Source organism: Cucurbita moschata, unplaced genomic scaffold, assembly GCF_002738365.1.
Source record: "Cucurbita moschata cultivar Rifu unplaced genomic scaffold, Cmos_1.0 Cmo_Scf00005, whole genome shotgun sequence".
In the NCBI taxonomy this organism is placed as follows: Eukaryota; Viridiplantae; Streptophyta; class Magnoliopsida; order Cucurbitales; family Cucurbitaceae; genus Cucurbita; species Cucurbita moschata.
Window position 1 is genome coordinate 5,642,046 of NW_019268521.1, and position 18,879 is coordinate 5,660,924.

The following is an 18,879-nucleotide window of genomic DNA, read 5'->3' on the forward strand; positions in this document are numbered from 1 at the left end:
TTTTTTTTTTTTTTTTTTTTTTTTTCGTTTTTTCAAAATTTATTTTATGTAGAAGCTTCTAGTTTATTAACCTAAGGAAGGCCTTTGGTACTTGAGACTAGCAAGCTGCCTAAAAATCGCGTTTCACCCGATGCAATCACCTCCAAGGTCATGATCACATTGGATTTGGAATTGGAAGTTCAACAGGTCACCCTTTAACCAAAAAGCTATATATATTAATGGAAACTTTGCCTGGAAAATTCATTAACCCTTGGATATGAACGTGTTTTCGTTCTCAATGAAAAATCTACCTTCCAATTCGAATGTCAACTTATCTTATTGACTGACATTAAATCTAAGACAAAAACAATCTGATAGTCGTAGCTTGAAGTGAACAATCCGCTTACCAAACACAGACTAAAGGCAAGCTTTCGACACTGCATTAGTTAATTAAATCTGAATCTTAATTAGATATTGTGCCAATTCAAACTACAGGACTTTAACTATTGCATTTCCATTGCATATATTTATCTTTAATTCATAGTATTCTCTTACGAAATATAATATTCAAGGCTTATTTGATTATTAGTTTTTGTTTTGTTTTTTCTGCCTTTTTTTTTTTAATAAAATTTAAGTATGTTGATAACTACTTGGTTTTTCTTTAAATTTTCTTTAAATCTTTCTTAAACAACTAGTTTCTTTGAATGAGTTTTTTTTTCTCTCAAATTTGAAATTTGAAATTTGTCTTTTTAATTTGTTTTTGTTTAATAGGTTTCTAAAAAATTTAATTGGTCAATAGATGGAAGTTCAACTTTGTGAAAGTTTGAAAAGCTAAATAGACATGGTTTCAAATTTTAACTAAAATTTTAATTAGAGAATAAAAGATATATTTGATAGCGTTCTTTAAAAAAAAAATATATCATATCATCGAAATTATAATGGTATTCTTTCATCCGGATTTGGATGAAATATTGGTTTTAGTTTTTATAAGAATAATTCCAAAATTGGCAGGTTATTTGTTTTTCAAATTTTAAATTTTTTTATGTTTTTCTATTCTAATATTTAAAATTTTTATTTTAACAGCTAAAAAATTGTTGGGAATTAGGAGGTATATTTAGAAAGTAAGGAATATACTAAATATTTCAGTCGTTGGCACATTCTTGTACATACATTTTTTAGGAACCTGAATCTGATTAACCTTTTCTTTAACTGTTGTAAAATTCTTTAATTCGTTTGCGGGATTTGCTTTTCTGAGGGGATTAGCATCTTGAATCGTCCCAAGTGGAGCAAATTAGGTTAGTTGGGGCAACTGACTTCGTTGGAAAGAAAAAGAGCATCTGCGGCTAGAAGGAAAATCTTTGGAGCCAAAATGGTTTGCCCCAGAGCCCCAGAGCCCCTGATCCAATCATCCAAGTGTCATCTTACAACGGGTGGAGATCTGTAATAAGCTGCAATGGTTTTGGGGAAAAACATCTGCCTAACACCTTCAGCCTTGATGATAGGAAATATGATGGCCGATGCACCCTACACGACATGCAAAATGGTTAGATTTCTATCCTAATGCCATACGGATTGATTATCAAGCACTCTAAAAATGATTTAAAGCATTTTAGAACCATTTTTTATTTCAAGAATGACTTTCGTAGAATCGCATATTTTTTAAATGATCTTCGTCAAATTTTAAAAATAATAAATAAATAATTTTTCAAATGTATGTTTTCAAGTTCTGAAACTTCAGCAAACTGTTTAATAGTTTTTTCCTGGATGGGAAAGGTTAAAAAATTGAACACGATTTTATAAGCAAAAATAATAATAACAAAATATTAACAAATAAAACATTCAAATAGTTTTTTCCTGGATGGGAAAGGTTAAAAATTGAACACCGATTTTATAAGCAAAAATAATAATAACAATATTAACAAATAAAACATTCAAATAGTTTTTTCCTGGATGGGAAAGGTAAGGTTAAAAATTGAACACGATTTTATAAGCAAAAATAATACTAACAAAATATTAACAAATAAAACATTTAAATAGTTTTTTCCTGGATGGGAATGGTTAAAAAATTGAACACGATTTTATAAGCAAAAATAATAATAACAAATATTAACAAATAAAACATGAAACATGAATTTTCCTTTTTAAAAAAAATTATCTGATGACCACTTAAATTTTGTTCTTAACTAAATTTTTTCACTAGAATTCTTATTTCTCTATTACTTATACTTTCTAATGTGTAGCTTTTTTATCTCTCTAACCTTCCACCCTTACTGACAAATATTCACATATTTTTTTATCTTTAAAACTTTTTTTTTTTCTTTTCGTAACATTTCTTCCTTTTTCTCTAATTAATAGTCTCTCTCGATCTTAACCTTTTCTCTTTAATTTCTCCTTGTAATTTCTATTTCACATCTCAACTTTAAAAAAAAAGAAAATAGAAAAAGAAAAAACTTACCAAACGTATATATGGTTAAATAAAAAACAGAAGATGAAAACAAAAAATTGAAACAGGCCCAACAATTTTTGGATATATATGATAATGATAATAATAATAATAAACACAGGAACAACTTTTATGGCGATTACGAAAACTTTTTTATGAGAAGGTAGAGAAAACAGTGATTAGTATTTAATGATGTGCTTCCAGAAAAAGAAATATGAGAATAATTTTAATCAATCATTTTCCGAAATTTCCAATGAAAAACCTAATTACATTTTATATTACCAAAATATTTTATGAACATTTATTATCATTAATACAAAATAAGAGGCAATATTTGTCAAATTGTGTTAGATTCTGTCCAGCTTAGACTACGTTAATTTAGCATCCTAGATAACAGAATCGATTATAATAATGATTTGATATAATTAAATCCTACTGAATAATTTTTTTTTTTTTTTTTAAATAAATGCTTTAAAGTTTTATGGACTTGGCTTTCAATGTTTCCAAAATAAATAAATAAAGGAGCAGCGTTAAGAGTACGTACCGAAATTAATCTGACTCCGATCCAGACGCGTTTAGGAGAAGGAAATGGGATCAGCAACCGGCCAACGCCGTATACTGCCACCGCAAAGAAATGGAAAACCAAGCTCAACGGGCGAGGGTTCAACCCAGAGAGTAAAGAAACTGGTCCATTCGAAAAGATTCCACCGAGGCTTAAATAATCGAAGCAAGCCTGACGCATTTCCTTTCTAGCCTGATCCGGTGATGCACAAAAGACCTTGTAAAGGGCACCTGCCAATGTGTTTATTGTCGAAGCCACTGGCTACAATTACATAAATAAAACAAACTCATTACATGTAGATAACTTGGTGATTGTTTGGGATTGGCTATCTGAACTTTTTTCTTTTAGTACCTTTGGAAGAATTGCCAATTTAATGTGTTTAGTGTAGTTCTTAAATGATTTAGATACTAAAGTCTTTTTTATATATATTTGTGATCATTCGCGATAATTTGTGCAGATTTTGCTATTCTCACATAATAACTATATAATCTTAATAAACTTAGTTGCTAAAGTAACTTGATATTAAATCTTCCGTAAGTGAACTTGGTAAAAAGATTGATTTAAATATTCCGTTCAAGAAAAAATATGTAGTAAGAAAAATATACATATTTGTTATTTTTATATGAATGTATGAGATGTGACCAAATCACCATATGCAAACTTTGAAAAACCTTTTTCTAACATATATTTTAAGAGAAAATGGTTGTACTAAAAGGTAAAATTGGGGGTTTGCCGTTTATTTATCCAAGAAAAAGGAAACAAAAAAGCAGATAAACTGAGTACTAACCTTACGGAGCGTGTAGAATGCTTCAAGATACTTGCAGAGACTGGGTGCATCATTCAGATCACGCAGAGGCTTGAGAAGATCTCTAAGGACAACGATGTCAGATAAAGCGACGGTCATTCCGCCGCCAGTTAGAGGGTGACGCATATTGAATGCATCGCCCATCAATAGGGCTCCGGGGGTAGGATATGGATCTGCTGGCATACTTCTATTTGGCATTGTTCTTATGTTACCCTTATCAATAGCAGCTATGAATGAATCATAAAGTTGAGGAGGAATCTGTGTATGACAAACTTCACATGGTCATTCACAGATGAGATTATGGAAAAAGAATTAGGAGTATATACGCACCTGAGGAGCAACAACATTCTTCAAATAGTTTGCCATTTCACCGTTTGAAATGGAAGGAACTTTCTGACCAGGCACATCCACCAGACAGCGGATCTCTGTACTGCTAATGGGATAGAACAAAATGGGAGAAGGGTCTGCTAGTATCACATGTCCGTGATTTGCGTAAGGAAGGTCACAATTCTCGAGTACGAGACCAACAAAACAAGAGGGAACATCAACCTGGAAAAGATTCGTATTTAAAATCTTCTCGGCATATGGAACAAAATCTTTGTTTTTAACATAAATTTATCTAACTATTGGCTTTGAATTAGATAGATATGATAATCAGCAGAACATGAATCTTCGATTATCAAGAATTGAAGAGTGTTCGCACCTTAGGATTGCAAAGAGTGCGTCGCAAATTTGAAAAGCACCCATCACAAACAATGGTCAAAGGTGCATATGCTGTCGTCTCTTGGCCAGATTTGTTTTTGTATTGCACACCTTTAATAGTACCATTTTTCTCGAGCAGAGATGTGACCGTTCCCTGCACCAAGCGCACACTAGAAAGGTGGAGGAACAAATTAATGAAGGAATATATAATAACTCCTAAACAAAGCACGATACCAATACTTAATGAAAAGAAAGGTACTAGTACAATTATCGACTCAATCTTATTATAAGGTTGTACATTACAGGAGCGACACATTAGAAGATTATGAAGATTTAATCTAAACTCTCAACAATGAAGGAAGTTCCATAAGAGTTTTAGAAAAAAATGTGAATCCCAGGGCTAGTATATCACTACACCAGCATTTACTACATAAATATGACTTCTCTGTCAAATCCGCAAACAAGCATGGTCGATCATGGAGCAAAATGACAAAAACTGTAACTGTTATTGAAGTTTGATTGCACCAATCAAATTTATGTAGGATTCAAATTTAAATTAGCAAACGTATCTAAACGTTGTATTTTGTTTTTAAAAAGTTCTAAATTTTCAAGAGTTTCAATAATACCTTCAAACTTTAAGAGGTAATTAAAAAATATTCTTACTATTAATATATAGACAAAAATCAAAATATCCCTAAAGTTTTAAAAGTTGCATTAGTATCCTTAAACCTTCAAAAAAAAAAAAAAAAAATCCTTACCATTAGTATATGAACACGGAAACAGTTTTTCTACTCTGTATCACCTTTCTTTTCTATTTCCTTTCTCTCCACTTCAATGGCCTAAAATTTCCCCATCTTTCTTCAGCTTCTTACCCTCTCTTCTTCAGTACCCTCTTACTTCCCATTTTTCAGTCTCCAATCTCTAAAACTACCTCATTCAGTTAAGGTACATGAGCTATAGCAAGAAGAAACATAATAATAGAACCAACAAGAGACCTTCGAACTTAAGATGGTTGTACATAGTAATTGATTGTTAATACGTTACTTGAGTTTAATGCACAAAAAAAGAAATATGTTAAGAATTTGAGTCTTAGTTTTGAGAAGAACGGATAGGAGAAAAAAAAGTGTGCACTACCAAATTTGTAGCAATGAAGACTTCAACGATTTTTCTTTTCTGCGGTTCAAATTAGTTTATTTGTTTATGATCAGTTAAGAAGGTTCTCCATGATCGAAAATGATAATCCTTCATTGACACTTTTTGTATTTGATAGGAGTTTATGCTTTAACTGGTAGTTTTTATTCTATTCGGTTGCTGAGAATGGGTGTAAAAATTGGACAAAGGGAGACAAAAATAAGAGTATCTATGTGAAAAGAAAAACGAGGATATTTATACGAGTTGTTTTCAATTGGTTCTCTCAAACTCAAGATAACTTCAAAGAAATTTATCATATTGAAAGGTTAAAAGCAATTAATGCAACTTTAAAAGTTCATAGGTATTATTATAGGTATTTTTCAAAGGAGGTATTAACAATTTCCATCATATACTAATGGTAAGGATATTATGGAACTTTTTTTAATTTTAGAGTATTATTGAAACTTTAGAAAGTTCAAAGACCGATTTCATCCAAAACTAACAAGGCTATTTTAATTTTTTTTTTTTTTAGTTTATGGTAATTTTAGTTTGGGAGTGTATACACTACAGAATCAATAATGACAAAACAGATAGAAGGGAATTACTTGGGCAAAGTTGCGGCCTTCTGACGCATCCTCTGAATGAAGCGCCCATTGTGGAAGCTCCTTCCAGACACATCCGAGTGAAATTTTTCCAGGGGGTAGGAGAGTCTAGTATCCTTCCCATCCTTAAAGAGGGCATAACCGTACACTCGTTGCGCGTCAATATCATCTACACAATCTGCATAGGATACAGAATATCAACAATCAATTCTAGTTTTCTCAAAGGCACGGGAGAAGTCCTCTACAAGGATACAGAATATCAACTACAAATCTGCATAGGATACAGAATATCAACAACCAATTCTAGTTTGCTCAAAGGCACGGGAGAAAATCCTCTACAAGAAACAACCATTTGATATTGATGAAATAAACCAACCTTCAAGTCCCAACTCTGTTAACTTTAGGTAGCCTCCTGGTTGTAATAATTCACCAACAATTCTATCCGGCTCAGTCAAGTCTCTTTCGATCACATGTACTCGACGACCATCCTGCATTAAAAAAATAACTTAAACATATAACATTCACGGGCTAAAGTTGGGTAAATATAGGAAAAAAATCCTTCAACACAGAGAAAATAACTAAACGATTGTTCATTCATTATTCAAAACTTTCAACAAATACATGTGCTGACAGATCGACTATAAACAAGGAGTGTCAAAAATAAAATCCATCTACTCGAGTGTACAACTACGAGAACAAATGTTAATGAGATGAACACAGTAGAAATTCGTTTTCATGTAGTCTCCAGATACATGAACCAGCTTTTTGGCATATATATTTTCATGGCCTGAACAACCAAAAAGTGCCGACGGCCAATCTTGACACGTTGACAAAGCAGACTGTTTGCAGATAACAAGTCCATTTTCCTTTTCAATTGGACTTTCTTTTTCTTTTTTAGCCTCCACAATTGACAGCAAAATATTAAGGGAAGTCATCTACATTAATCAGCAAAATATTAAGTACTAAGGAAAATCTTTGAATTATCTCAAGACGTGTATAGGGCTCTATATTTTGTTATTGGAATGAAACAGTTTTCTTCCAATCGTTTTCTCAAAAGTTCCACCTCTTTTAAGCGTTCTCCTTCTCCTCCTTTTTTTCCATTAAGATTTATGTATAACGAAAACCTTAAAACATCTTGAGAGAGATTCAGTTAGTAAAAACTTAAACAGCTCTCAGAATATTTAGAAGAAAAAAAGAACACTCTCAAAACACTAAAACTTCCAAAATCATCTACATTCGAGATTTTGATTTCATTTCATCACGTGTAAGGAAGTATTCGAGAAATCTGAAATAAAAATAAAAATGAACAAACATGTATTGACATGATCAGGCATTTTTATCAAAAGTGCCAACAGTAAGTGTTTCGTTCAAGAAGAAAACTGAAACAAGCAATCGAACTTTAGAATCCGGCTACGCACAACCACCGGATGAGAAGATAACTCCTCTTGGAAGTATATCACTCTTAATAATCTGAAATGCTTATCCACGGAGTATAAACTCGAGACAATAAATGAAATAACAAAACAACTTTCGATTGAGAATATTTGGCCTTCGGTACAATAAATTTGTATTAGATTTACTCATAAGTCTAGTGCATAACTCGGTTGAGTTTTGAAAGAAGTAATCAAATAAAAGTACGTTCAATTTGTAATACAATACGTAAGCGAGAGCAGAGCATAAAATGATTATACTGCTTTAACAACGAGCGGGTGATATTTCCTTGTGCACGATACAATTAACTTTGTGTTAGATTTACACATAATTCTAGTCCATACTTCGGTTGAGTTTCGAAAGAAGTAATCAAATAAAAGTACAATCAATCTGTGATACGACACATACGCGATAACAGAGCGTAAAATAATTATACTGACTTAACAAAGTACCGGTGATACTTCCTTGTGCGCGGTAATGGCAAGCTATAACGCGGACATACCTAACTACATCATAATGAATTTTAGTAATCAATCGAATGCGATTTTCCACATTAACATTTCTTAAGTGAAACAATCAATCTCCAAACGCATAATGTGCAAAAGTTCAACAACAGAGAGCGTATGTTTGAGAATAACGAAAGAGGACGAAAATCAGAAGTACAGGATTACCTTGGCGAGAGTATAGGCAAGAGCGGATCCGGCGACTCCGGCTCCGACGATGATAATGTCGCCGTCGCTGTTACTCGGTTTGCATTCTCCATTCGTGGTAGCGATATTCTTTAGGCTCTCACGCCTCCGTTCATTCGAAGCTCCACAGTTTTTCTTGCCGAACAAGAAATATAGCGCCGCGGCTCCCACAACTGAGGCCAAAATCCAGCCTAACGCGCACTGATCCATCATTATTTCCGAGTACAGATCCAGCAACCTCACAGAGACCGCCAATGCGACGGCGACGATGACAACAACGATAACTCTCCCTCCTGTGGCCCTCCGAGTTCCCTCCCTTTTTCTTCGTCTATTAGTAATAAATTCCTCTGCGCGTATCTCTCTCCGCTGGCAAAATTTTGCGACAACGACCGAGTTGCTTAACGAAAGCCCAAAAACTCCCTAGGAAACTGGACGCTTTTTGTAGGCATCTAAAGGAGAGAAAAGAAAGACAAAATATGTGAGGGCCATAAGGCTTTATATAGGATGTGTCTTCAGAATTAACCTACACGATACTAACGTGCGCCCGACTGCCAGCACTGGAACTCCTAATTTTGTACCATATCTATTTTCTCTATTTCTTTCCTCTTTTACACACTAGATACATACTTTTTTAAGTTATTAGACATTTTATAAAAATAAAAAAAAATCAAATTCATAATTTAAATATTAATAGGCGAGCTTTTTTAAAACCAATAGTGGCAATATTGAAATATTACATCATTAATATCTATTAAATTATGCATATAATCAATTTTTATACAATTACCTGGCTAATTATCGAATGTTATGAATCCCGAAAACCCCGCCAAGACCAAGAGTTGCATTGCAGCCGCGAAAAAACGCCCGTGAAGAGTGGAGCGGCAACGTCCCATAAGCTGCAATGGAGTTTTCACACTCCGATCCAGGCCTCTGGAGTGAAGCTCTTTCTTCTTATCCTTCTCGAATCGAAGCCTTAGGCAAGCCGAATTTGGTTTCTCTGGATGAATTTTACCGGAACGAACTCCCTCCTCTTCTCCACAAGCGAAACCCTAGCCCTTACATCACTACTTCCGAGCTCTCAAAACTTATGCAATGGAAGCTCACTCGCGGAAAATGGAGGTGACCACTGCTCTGTTTCTCTTACTCTTCATTTAGGTTGCCTATCGATTTTATTGACAATTAGTTTACGAATTTCAGGCCGCGGCTATTGGACTTTGTTTCATCGTTGGATGAATCGCTCGTCAAATTGGCCTCTCAGAAGGCCTTCCAATGCCTTCCTGATATTTCCAAAGCCGTATCTGAGCTTACTCCGCTCAAAGGCGTCGGTCCGGCTACTGCCTCGGCGGTTCTGGCCGCCTACGCGCCGGATGTTGCGCCTTTCATGTCCGACGAGGTGAAATCAGGATAAATATTGATGCAATTAGATTATCAATAACCATTGATTTCTGCCATTTGAGTTTTGAAAATTTGTTACGCGCTTAGATTTCTAACTTGTGATGGTGAGGAAGTAGGCTATGGAAGCGGCTCTTGGCAACTCCAAGGATTATTCATTGAAGCAATACCTATCCTTCGCAAAAAAGTTGCAAGATAAAGCCAAGGTCTGTTAGCTATAACTCCTATCAAGCCCCTTGTTTTGTGTATCATGTGTAGAAATTAAGTTCATTTCCAGAACCCAACAAATCGAGACGCATTTCTGTTCCTATCCTTTCAGGGATCAATTTCTTCCTTTCCTTCTGTCTTCAAATTGACATTGCCCTGCTATGTTTTGAATTTCTAACGACCTTAGCTCTGCAAAGATTTGTGCCTCAAAGCCATGATTTGAGTTTAGCATTCTGAAATTGAAGTGGTGTTTCAAACTGAGTTTAGAAAATTTGAGTGCATAATATGCAACCATAAGTTAAAAAAATGTAGGGTTAACATGTCTAGATCTGTATTTAGCATAAATTCTAGATTCATATATATATATATGGGTTTATATACTTTGTAAGATTAACAACGTTGGAATGTGGAATAAAAGAAGGCACGAGCTATACAAGCTCAGCCTAAAGTCAATCGTTCTAATTATTCAAGGCGGTTGCCTAATTCAACTGTTTCTTTAAGGATGATGATCATTTGCAGGAATTAAGCTCAGAAGGACAAATTTTCACGCCATCTGATGTAGAGAGGGCTTTGTGGAGTACGGCAATAGGGGAAAAGGTGAAGGGTTCGCAATCACAATTAGGTTCCAAGAATGGAGGCAAAACAGGCTCCAAAAGAAAGAGGAAAACTTGATTTCAGCTGGTCCAAGTGAAGGAGCATGAGGTTCTCGCGTCCCCCTTTTCTCTTTAGTTGGGGCGCTGCCTAACAGCTCATTTATCAAACTTGCTCTTCTTCCATAGATTTGGGACCAGTTTCAAGTGCTTATTTAAAACTTCTTTACAAATATTTTACTTTTGAATGTAAATTTGAGGACTTTTGACATGTTTGGATTGATGTTCTAATGCTTAATGAGTTTTTTTTTTTTTTTTTTTAAGTCTGTCGTGTTTTTAAGCACTTGGTAACTTAATTCAAACAAATCCTTAGGGTACTTAGTTACATTTTGTAAAAGTGATTTTAATCGTTATGGGAAAATTGTTGATTAACAAAATATAAATATAAATATAAATAATTTATTTTAGTCAATGTGAGCCTAAATCATCCATTTAATCCATTTAATATCTCTATAGACTTAACTCCAATTGAACGGAATTTCAAAATGACATAAATAAATAAATAATAGGACTAAAGACATAAATGACTAAATTTAACGTAGCCTTTCAAAATATGGTCAAACCACTTCTTTTTTATAAAACAAATGGCTAGGATTTATGAAATGACTAAAATACCATTAATAGCTCAATTGACAAAAAGAAACGAAAAAATCTTAAAATTATGGAATCATCTAGACTATTGACCTCACAATAGTCTACTATAACGTAGAGATGGAGGCGTCTAAACGGCCGGTGACCATTTTTCGTTAAAAAGGATTGATGACCATTTTTGACAGTGAAGTTGAACAGAGAGGAGACTCCGGCAGTTGTTGGGTAGGTGTCCTGTCTTCATTAGTCTTTCTCTTGCTTCCGGTAACAGGCATGTAGCGCAAGAGTTCCCCGTCTGTTCTTTGCCGAAATGATTCGGCAAACCAATACCGTACAAGAGAAAACCGTTGAATTGAAGCCAAGGCTGCGGGGCCCACCCGCGTTCAATTTGTACAAGTGGGTACAACTCATTGGCTCCACCTACAGCCCCAGGCCACGTTGGTTCCCGCGTTAATGTCTCTGTAAGAGCTCAATATCCATTTTAACACAAACGCACCGGCGACCCGACTAATTTTCTCCAAATTTCCAGAGAACGGCGGCCGAATCCAATCCCGGCGAAAAATGACGATTATCGTTGCCGCCGACAGAAAGTACCGGCGGAGCCCTAGAAAGTCCCTACTCCCTGAAAAATACGACCATCAGGAGCCTCTGGAAGGGTTAGAGGGCGCATCGTTCTCCGGCGCCGTCTTCAACCTCTCGAGCACCATCGTCGGGGCTGGTATCATGGCTCTCCCGGCCGCCGTGAAGCAATTAGGTCTAATTCCGGGCTTACTCATGATCATCCTCGGATCTACATTGACGGAGTTGTCAATTGACTTTATCCTAAAATTCTCTCGGACATCCAAATCCGCGACGTACGCCGGCGCCGTCGGCGACTCTCTCGGAAGCGCCGGACGGACCCTCTTGCAGGTTTGCATCGTGGTCAATAACTTGGGTATGCTCATCGTCTACATGATCATCATCGGTGGGTCCCTTTATTCCCCTTCAGAATCACATGATTTTTGCATCGTAACATTTTGTGTATTATAATTGGGAATTTTCTAACTGCTTTCAATCTCCTTTCTTGAAGGCGATGTGTTTTCGGGAACAACCACAAATAACGTCCACCATAAGGGCGTGATGGAAGAATGGTTCGGTCAACATTGGTGGACCAGCCGCATATCCTTGATGCTGTTTACCACGCTTCTAATTTTTGCGCCTCTAATCTCCTTCAAACGCGTAGGTATGATACCCTCTATTTTCAGCCGCATATCATTGGTTGCTTTTACAATTAGGTCAGTAGGACCGTTTCAATTTCCAATGGCTTTGCTCCCTTAGTCGCTTTATGCAAAGGCCCTCCAAAAAGCTAGCAGTTAAGTACGCGACAATATGCAACTTTGCTAGCGATGGATTTGAACGGTTACAAATAGTATCTGAACTAGTTACTGGACGGTGCAAGACACTGGTCGGTGTAGGGCTAGATCCTCTCTATAATAGAGAGACGCGTTCTAAAATCGTGAGGCCGACGACAATACGTAACTTCTGAAATCTATCAAATATAAGCTAGTTGGAGTTTAAAATTGTGGGAATGAACAGCAAATTGTCCTTAAAAAGTTATTCCAAGTAGATCATTTTGTGCTTTATATTCTACTGTCAACTGGGCTTCAAACTGGAAATTGTTTGGTCATTTGTACTCACTTTTATGATGAATGTTGGTTTTGCTAGATTCCTTGAGATACACATCATCTTTATCAGTGGGCTTGGCCATTGTCTTCGTGGCAATCACTGCTGGAGTATCCATTGCAAAATTGATGGATGGGAGTATTGGAATGCCGCGACTGATGCCTGAACTTATCGATCAGGCATCATTTTGGCAACTTTTTACCACTGTTCCAATTCTAGTCACTGCCTATATCTGTCACCATAATGGTAAGATCGTGTCTTGTTTTATAATAATAGCAATGTTGTTAGCATAAACATCTTATTTGGGTCTCTTTTTAACATTTAAAAACGTGTTTATAAGCATTTGGAAAGCCATTCTAAATATTATGTTTGCATTTTTTTTGCAGTTCTCCCGATTGAGAATGAGCTGAAAGATCCGACACAAATGAAGTCAATAGTTCGAACATCTCTAAGAATATGCTCGTCGTTATATATCGCGACGAGCTTCTTCGGATTTATCCTGTTTGGAGACCAAACGTTGGATGATGTCCTTGCCAATTTCGATGGAGATCTTGGACTTCCATACAGCTCGTTGCTTGATGATGTTGTGAGGGTGAGCTATGGCATCCACCTGATGCTTGTTTTTCCAATTGTTTTCTTCTCCCTTCGCCTCAACGTTGATGGTCTGCTGTTTCCCTGTGCCATACCTATTGCTTTCAATAACCGACGATTCTTCTCAATAACCGTAGCTCTCATGAGTTTCATCTTCATTGGAGCTAACTTTGTTCCCAGCATCTGGGATGCCTTTCAGCTCACTGGAGCCACCGCTGCCATCTCTGTTGGGTTCATATTTCCCGCCGCTCTCGTCCTCAGGTAATCGAGTTGTTGAAGCATCGATAATTGTTGAAGCATGATCTAATTAAATTTACCGAAACCCATCAACCTACTGTAATATTAGATTACTAATAACTTAAGTCCACCGCTAGTAGATATTGTCCTCTTTGAGTTTTTCCTCTCGGGCTTCCCCTCAAGGTTAGGAGAGGTTTATACACCCTTATAAAGAATGTCTCGTTCTCTTCCTCAACCACACCTGATGTGAGATCTCACAATTCACCCACCTTCGGAACCCAGTGTATTAGTTGGCACTTGTTCTTCTCTCCAATCGATATGGGACCCCTCAATTCACCCCATTCGGAACCCAACTTCTTTACTGGCACATCCTCTTGAGTCCACCCTTGGGCTCAGCCTCCTCACTGGCATGTCGCTCGGTGTCTGGCTCTGATACCATTTGTAACCGCCCAAATCCACTGCTAGCAGATATTGTCTCTTTGAGCTTTTCCTTTCGGACTTCCCCTCAAAAAAAAATTTAAAATACATCCTTATAAAAAATGTTTCGTTATCATCCTTATTCGATCTGTTTTTCGAAGTTAGAGAGGGCTTTTGACACTCATATTAATTAGTTTCCTAGTTTGTTGACATGACATTGCTGCGCAGGGACACTTGTGGGATTGCATCAAATAAGGACAGGGTGATAGCATGGTTAATGTTCCTACTAGCTGTTTTGTCAAGTACGGCTGCAATCTCCAGCGATATCTACAGTACTTACGTGGTCGAGAAACGCGCTTGACGTAGAAGAAGGAACCATTTTGTTCATACCCACCCTTCCTTCAAAGGATGGAGGCTCGATGTCATCATCAGAGCTGCAACGAAGATCCATTTTTTTAGATTTTTCGACCCATCATTAGCCAGGCTGCCTTGGGACTAGTTTGTAACAACCATATAACCAAATGTTGCTTTATATTTTGTGGGAACACTTGTTAATTAAACCACAAGGTGGTGTGTCTGAAAGATCTTCATTCGGCCTCACTCCCATGGCCGTTGAGTGGCCCAAGATGCACACTCTCTCTACTGTCACCTCCCTTGTGCACTCAATTTCTGGGTCCAGTAAGTAGCAGATTTTTGTTTTTGGCATACAATAAGTGTAGTGGTGTAATGGATTCAAGCTACTGACGAGGAAAGAGCTTCCAATATTTATTTTACCAATTAGATTTTTTTTTTCCCAATTTTCACTATGAGTTGGCGAGCATGTTTTCACACCCTTATAAATAAATACGTAGTATCTCTCCAATCAGCAAATTTATTGGCACTCATTTTACCAGCAGATATCTAGCTCTAATACCATTTATAATACCTCAAGTCCATCACTATCATATATCGTTCTCTTTGGTATTTCTTTCTAAAGATTTTCTTTAAGGTTTTCAAAATACATCTGCTATGGATAGGTTTTCACCTCTTATAACTAATGTTTTGTTTCCTTATCTAACTAAGGTGTGATTTCATGTTTCAATTTACCATAGTAATTAAATACTTATTATTATTGTTGCGATAATTTTCAAATAAAGATTTCTGATTCAGGAAGATGGTGGAAAAAAGGGAAATCGAGAAATAATTGAGAAGGATACATTGTAAATGGCGGTTGGCAAAGATTTGCACGTTTTCTTGCATTATTGAGTCATAAATCTGAAACAACTTTTATAATATATTTTTTTTGCAATTACGACGCCAGTCAATTTATTCTCCAAAATAAATAATTTTATATTCATAAATTACAACTAAGAATGAAATTGCTGCATTTTTTTTTGGCGAATTTTTTATTATTATGCTATGACGTTGTTTCTTATGGATAACGCGTCAATTGTTTGTTATCAAATAATAATTTTTAATCCCACAAAAGCATTGAAATATTTTTAGATTATAATCCAGGTGAGATAATTAATTGACCGTTGATTTTAGGTATAATTAATTAGAATTTTAAATAAAGTCCACACAAAAAAGAGGGCCAAAGGGAGATGTCCCATTTCATTTTAAAACACTGGGGCCTCTCCGCGACCACCACACGTTGAGAATTACTTTTGTCGGTTCCATGATCATTGTATCTGCCTGAAACAATGTTATATATATATATATATATATATATATATATATATAAAAGTCTTCTTATTAATATTAGCTTTGTTTATAAATTGACTGAACACAAATATGATATAAAAAATAATTTTAGGATGCAAAAGATAAGAATTATAAACCAGGGATTATTGTATGATGGATTAATAAACATTTTAATAATGTTATATTTATGATTATTTATTTTACATTTATAATTATTTTGTTTAATGGAACTATCCCATCAGCACCATTTTTTTTTTTAAATATAATTGGGTGACATCCTAATCAGCTGCTTACCTAACCTGTAAAACGAAAGGGAAAAAAATACAATAAATTTTAAAAAAGAATATTTGATTAATTTAGTGTGATTTTTGAAAGCGGAAATTGCGGGCAAATACCCGAGCGCACGACCGCCGGCTGTGGTGTCCAGGCTGTTTGTAATCAAAATGGCTCTATGGACGACAATACCCCCCTTTAGGATGACAATGCCGATTCTTACTGAGGACAATTTTGTAAGTTGGCGAAAAGCTTTGTGGAAATAATATGTTTTTCGTTATTTTATTACTATGTTTAGGAGCGCGGTAGTTAGAATTCAATATTAATTGAAATTAAAAAATATACAAATTTTAGATTTTTTTGTGTTAAATGTCGAGTTTACCCTCGAAACTACTTGTATTTGGGAGTAGTATATAATTGGAAGGGTTTTTAAATAATTGATGATAATTCTATTATTAGACCGTGTTATTTTTTATTATTATTATTACTATTTTTTTATAGACTGTAGATTAATATCTGATAAATTTTAATTTTAAAGTTAAAAAGAATTAAAGAAAATTAACACAAAAGAAGATAATATATGAAAGGATAGGATTGAATTTGAAAGACAAATTGTCATAAAATTTGGCATTTTCTTAGACAAACGTTATGCACGTGTTTTGGGGATAAAAATAAAATTGAAAAGTGATTTTAGATAAGTTAAATGAAAACGTTATTGGATTGCGATTCTCGTATAATTGATTTTGACCAAACATATTCCGCTAAATTTCCTATTTTATAATGATTTTTTGTTCTTTTTTTATCTCAAGGTCATCTATTTAATTATTTTGAAATTTCTATATACTTTTTTTTTTTTTTAATTCTAATCATTGATTTCTTCTCATAAAAAAACCTTTTTTAATGTAAAAAAAAAACATAGTATCTATGTGTATCCCTTTATAAGGTGGTAAAACTATATTTATAAATGTGTTATCTTTTCTTACATGAAATTATCATTATTATTTAACCATTTTTTAAAAAATAAAATTTATAAAATAACATTTAACATTTATTAAAATTATAGGAACTTAATTTAAAATTTATTGAAATTTCATGGACTAAATTGAACCATTTCAAAATTTTAAGTTAATAATAACATAACTCAAATTATATTAAATTAATATATGAGTTCTTGTATAAAAATGAATAATGTAGATTATTCTCATATGTAAAGTATTCAAATATTTGTAGTAAGGGTATTGTTGGATAAATACACAATTTTTTTAAACAAAATAATTTTAAAGGAATAGTTTCAAATTCTAAAGAAACTTTGAAATAATGAAATTATGAGAAGGAAAGTAAAATCAAAATTGAGGGAGTAAAATAGTAATTTACCAAACATAAAGGAATCGTTTTTAAAAATTTGTTTGGTTCAAAACAGCCTCTTCAAAATTTGAATATTTCTGCAGTTAAATGTCGGTTTTACCCCTTATCATGAAGCCGCTCTTACTTTTCCCACGTGAATTACTGAGTTTGTAAGGTTAGATCGGGGAATGTTCCGGTATATCCTATTAGTACGAATTCTCGTGATACCGCTTGTGAAAACACATCTCAGACGCACATCAACCTTTACTTTTCCATCAGCTGGATCTTAAGACAAAGCCTGATGCGATCCCACTTTAGGCTGCCTGGTCTTGATTCGCCGAAGTATGGGTATTTTTAAATTTTCATTTGAAGCTTAAGGAAGTGCAAATTTTAAGAACATTTTATTAATTTAGTTCGTATAATTAATACTTTAAACTTGTAATTAAAATATAAATAAATTAGAATATTAAATAAAAAGTGGGACTCAAATATTGCCAATACTTTAAGTATCTAAAATTCTAATTAAATTCATTTTAATGATAATTTAAAAATATTTATGAAGTATTAAAAGCAACATTGCAATTTTAAATGAATACCTATTTTTAAACGAATCAGTAAAGTTATGGTGCATATATATATTTATATTATTTTGTAATTTAGTATTACAAAAAAGTAGAACCTTTAATATTATCATGATTCTTTTTTATCAAAATCCCGATAATGCCCTCATTTCGGTTTGCACTGGTTTGACTAAAAATTGTCGGTGCATTAATCTGGTAAGAGGGCAAATTAGGAAAGTCGAATATATTCGAAAAATTATTACAGCTGCCCCTGCAGCTGCAGTGCTGGCGTGTGATCCTCTGTGAACGAGTTAATACTCAAATGAAATAAATTTTAGAGCATTATCCACTTGTATAGGACGCGCTGTGGGTGAGGGCTAGATGGTAAATTTACGATAAAGAACCAAATTGAAAAGGCTAAAAGGTTAGTCCTTTTGATTTATTAAGAAGCGAAGAGGGCCACCCTAGAACATAAAAATGGGTCGCAAAGAATCCCTGTCCCTGTAGGCTGTAATTGCTCGCTTATCTCTGTAAGTATTCTTTCTCACTGTAAAAGTAAATAAAAGGAAGCAATTACAGTGAAGTATTTACCTTAGGAGGGTTAATTGAATAGTGGTTTTAATATTCTGAGCAAATAATTGAATTGTATTATTTATTTATTTATTTCTTCAAATTCTTATAGGGGGGAAACTCCGTGATATAATTCAATCTGCCATTTGCGAATAATATTTTTGGAGTTTAATGAGATAGGGATTTGAAGAAAGAAACAAGATCTCTGGAATTTTTTGATTCCCGCTTTCTCATCCCAGTAAAACAGATCGTTTTCATAAGGTTTATGATTTGACTTGAAAGAACGTGCACTGGGTTTTTTTTTTTTTTTTTTTTTTTTTTTTTTTTTTTTTTTTTTTTTTTTTTTTTTTTTTTTTTTTTT

At 34.4% G+C, this 18,879-nt stretch overlaps 3 protein-coding genes and 1 long non-coding RNA gene across 6 annotated transcripts in view; 3 read left to right on the forward strand and 1 right to left on the reverse strand.

Annotated features, from left to right (window-relative positions):
* Positions 1-1,610, forward strand: part of LOC111442604 — a 6,533-nt gene extending 4,923 nt beyond the window's left edge. The window contains exon 4 of the long non-coding RNA XR_002710328.1: positions 1,235-1,610. This is a non-coding gene — a long non-coding RNA (uncharacterized LOC111442604). The remainder of the gene's footprint in view (positions 1-1,234) is intronic.
* LOC111442598 (squalene monooxygenase-like) lies at positions 1,093-8,789 on the reverse strand. 3 transcript variants are annotated; one of them, XR_002710327.1, is made up of 9 exons: positions 8,327-8,789; positions 6,601-6,712; positions 6,228-6,402; positions 4,493-4,661; positions 4,120-4,338; positions 3,772-4,047; positions 2,967-3,245; positions 1,326-1,503; positions 1,093-1,294 (listed from the first exon to the last, which is right to left on the reverse strand). XR_002710327.1 is itself a non-coding variant. In XM_023080029.1 (8 exons), exons 1-8 carry the CDS (start codon positions 8,555-8,557, stop codon positions 1,396-1,398), a joined length of 1,569 nt encoding a protein of 522 aa, XP_022935797.1. In that variant the 5' UTR covers positions 8,558-8,789; the 3' UTR covers positions 1,093-1,395. The 3 variants fall into 3 exon arrangements, 2 of the variants coding, with proteins under 2 accessions (XP_022935797.1, XP_022935798.1); XM_023080029.1 differs by having other exon boundaries at positions 1,093-1,503; XM_023080030.1 differs by lacking the exons at positions 1,093-1,294; positions 1,326-1,503 and having other exon boundaries at positions 3,042-3,214.
* Positions 8,790-9,147: 358 nt separating this feature from the next.
* Positions 9,148-10,804, forward strand: LOC111443296. Its single transcript, XM_023081058.1, has 4 exons — positions 9,148-9,463; positions 9,542-9,737; positions 9,856-9,942; positions 10,463-10,804. The coding sequence occupies exons 1-4, from the start codon at positions 9,246-9,248 to the stop codon at positions 10,613-10,615; spliced, it is 654 nt and encodes a 217-aa protein (XP_022936826.1). The 5' UTR covers positions 9,148-9,245; the 3' UTR covers positions 10,616-10,804.
* A 585-nt stretch (positions 10,805-11,389) lies between these two features.
* On the forward strand, positions 11,390-14,824 carry LOC111443403 (amino acid transporter AVT6A-like). The gene is made up of 5 exons (XM_023081205.1): positions 11,390-12,145; positions 12,251-12,403; positions 12,886-13,089; positions 13,230-13,695; positions 14,317-14,824. Exons 1-5 carry the CDS (start codon positions 11,743-11,745, stop codon positions 14,447-14,449), a joined length of 1,359 nt encoding a protein of 452 aa, XP_022936973.1. The 5' UTR covers positions 11,390-11,742; the 3' UTR covers positions 14,450-14,824.
* The last annotated feature ends 4,055 nt before the right edge of the window (positions 14,825-18,879 follow it).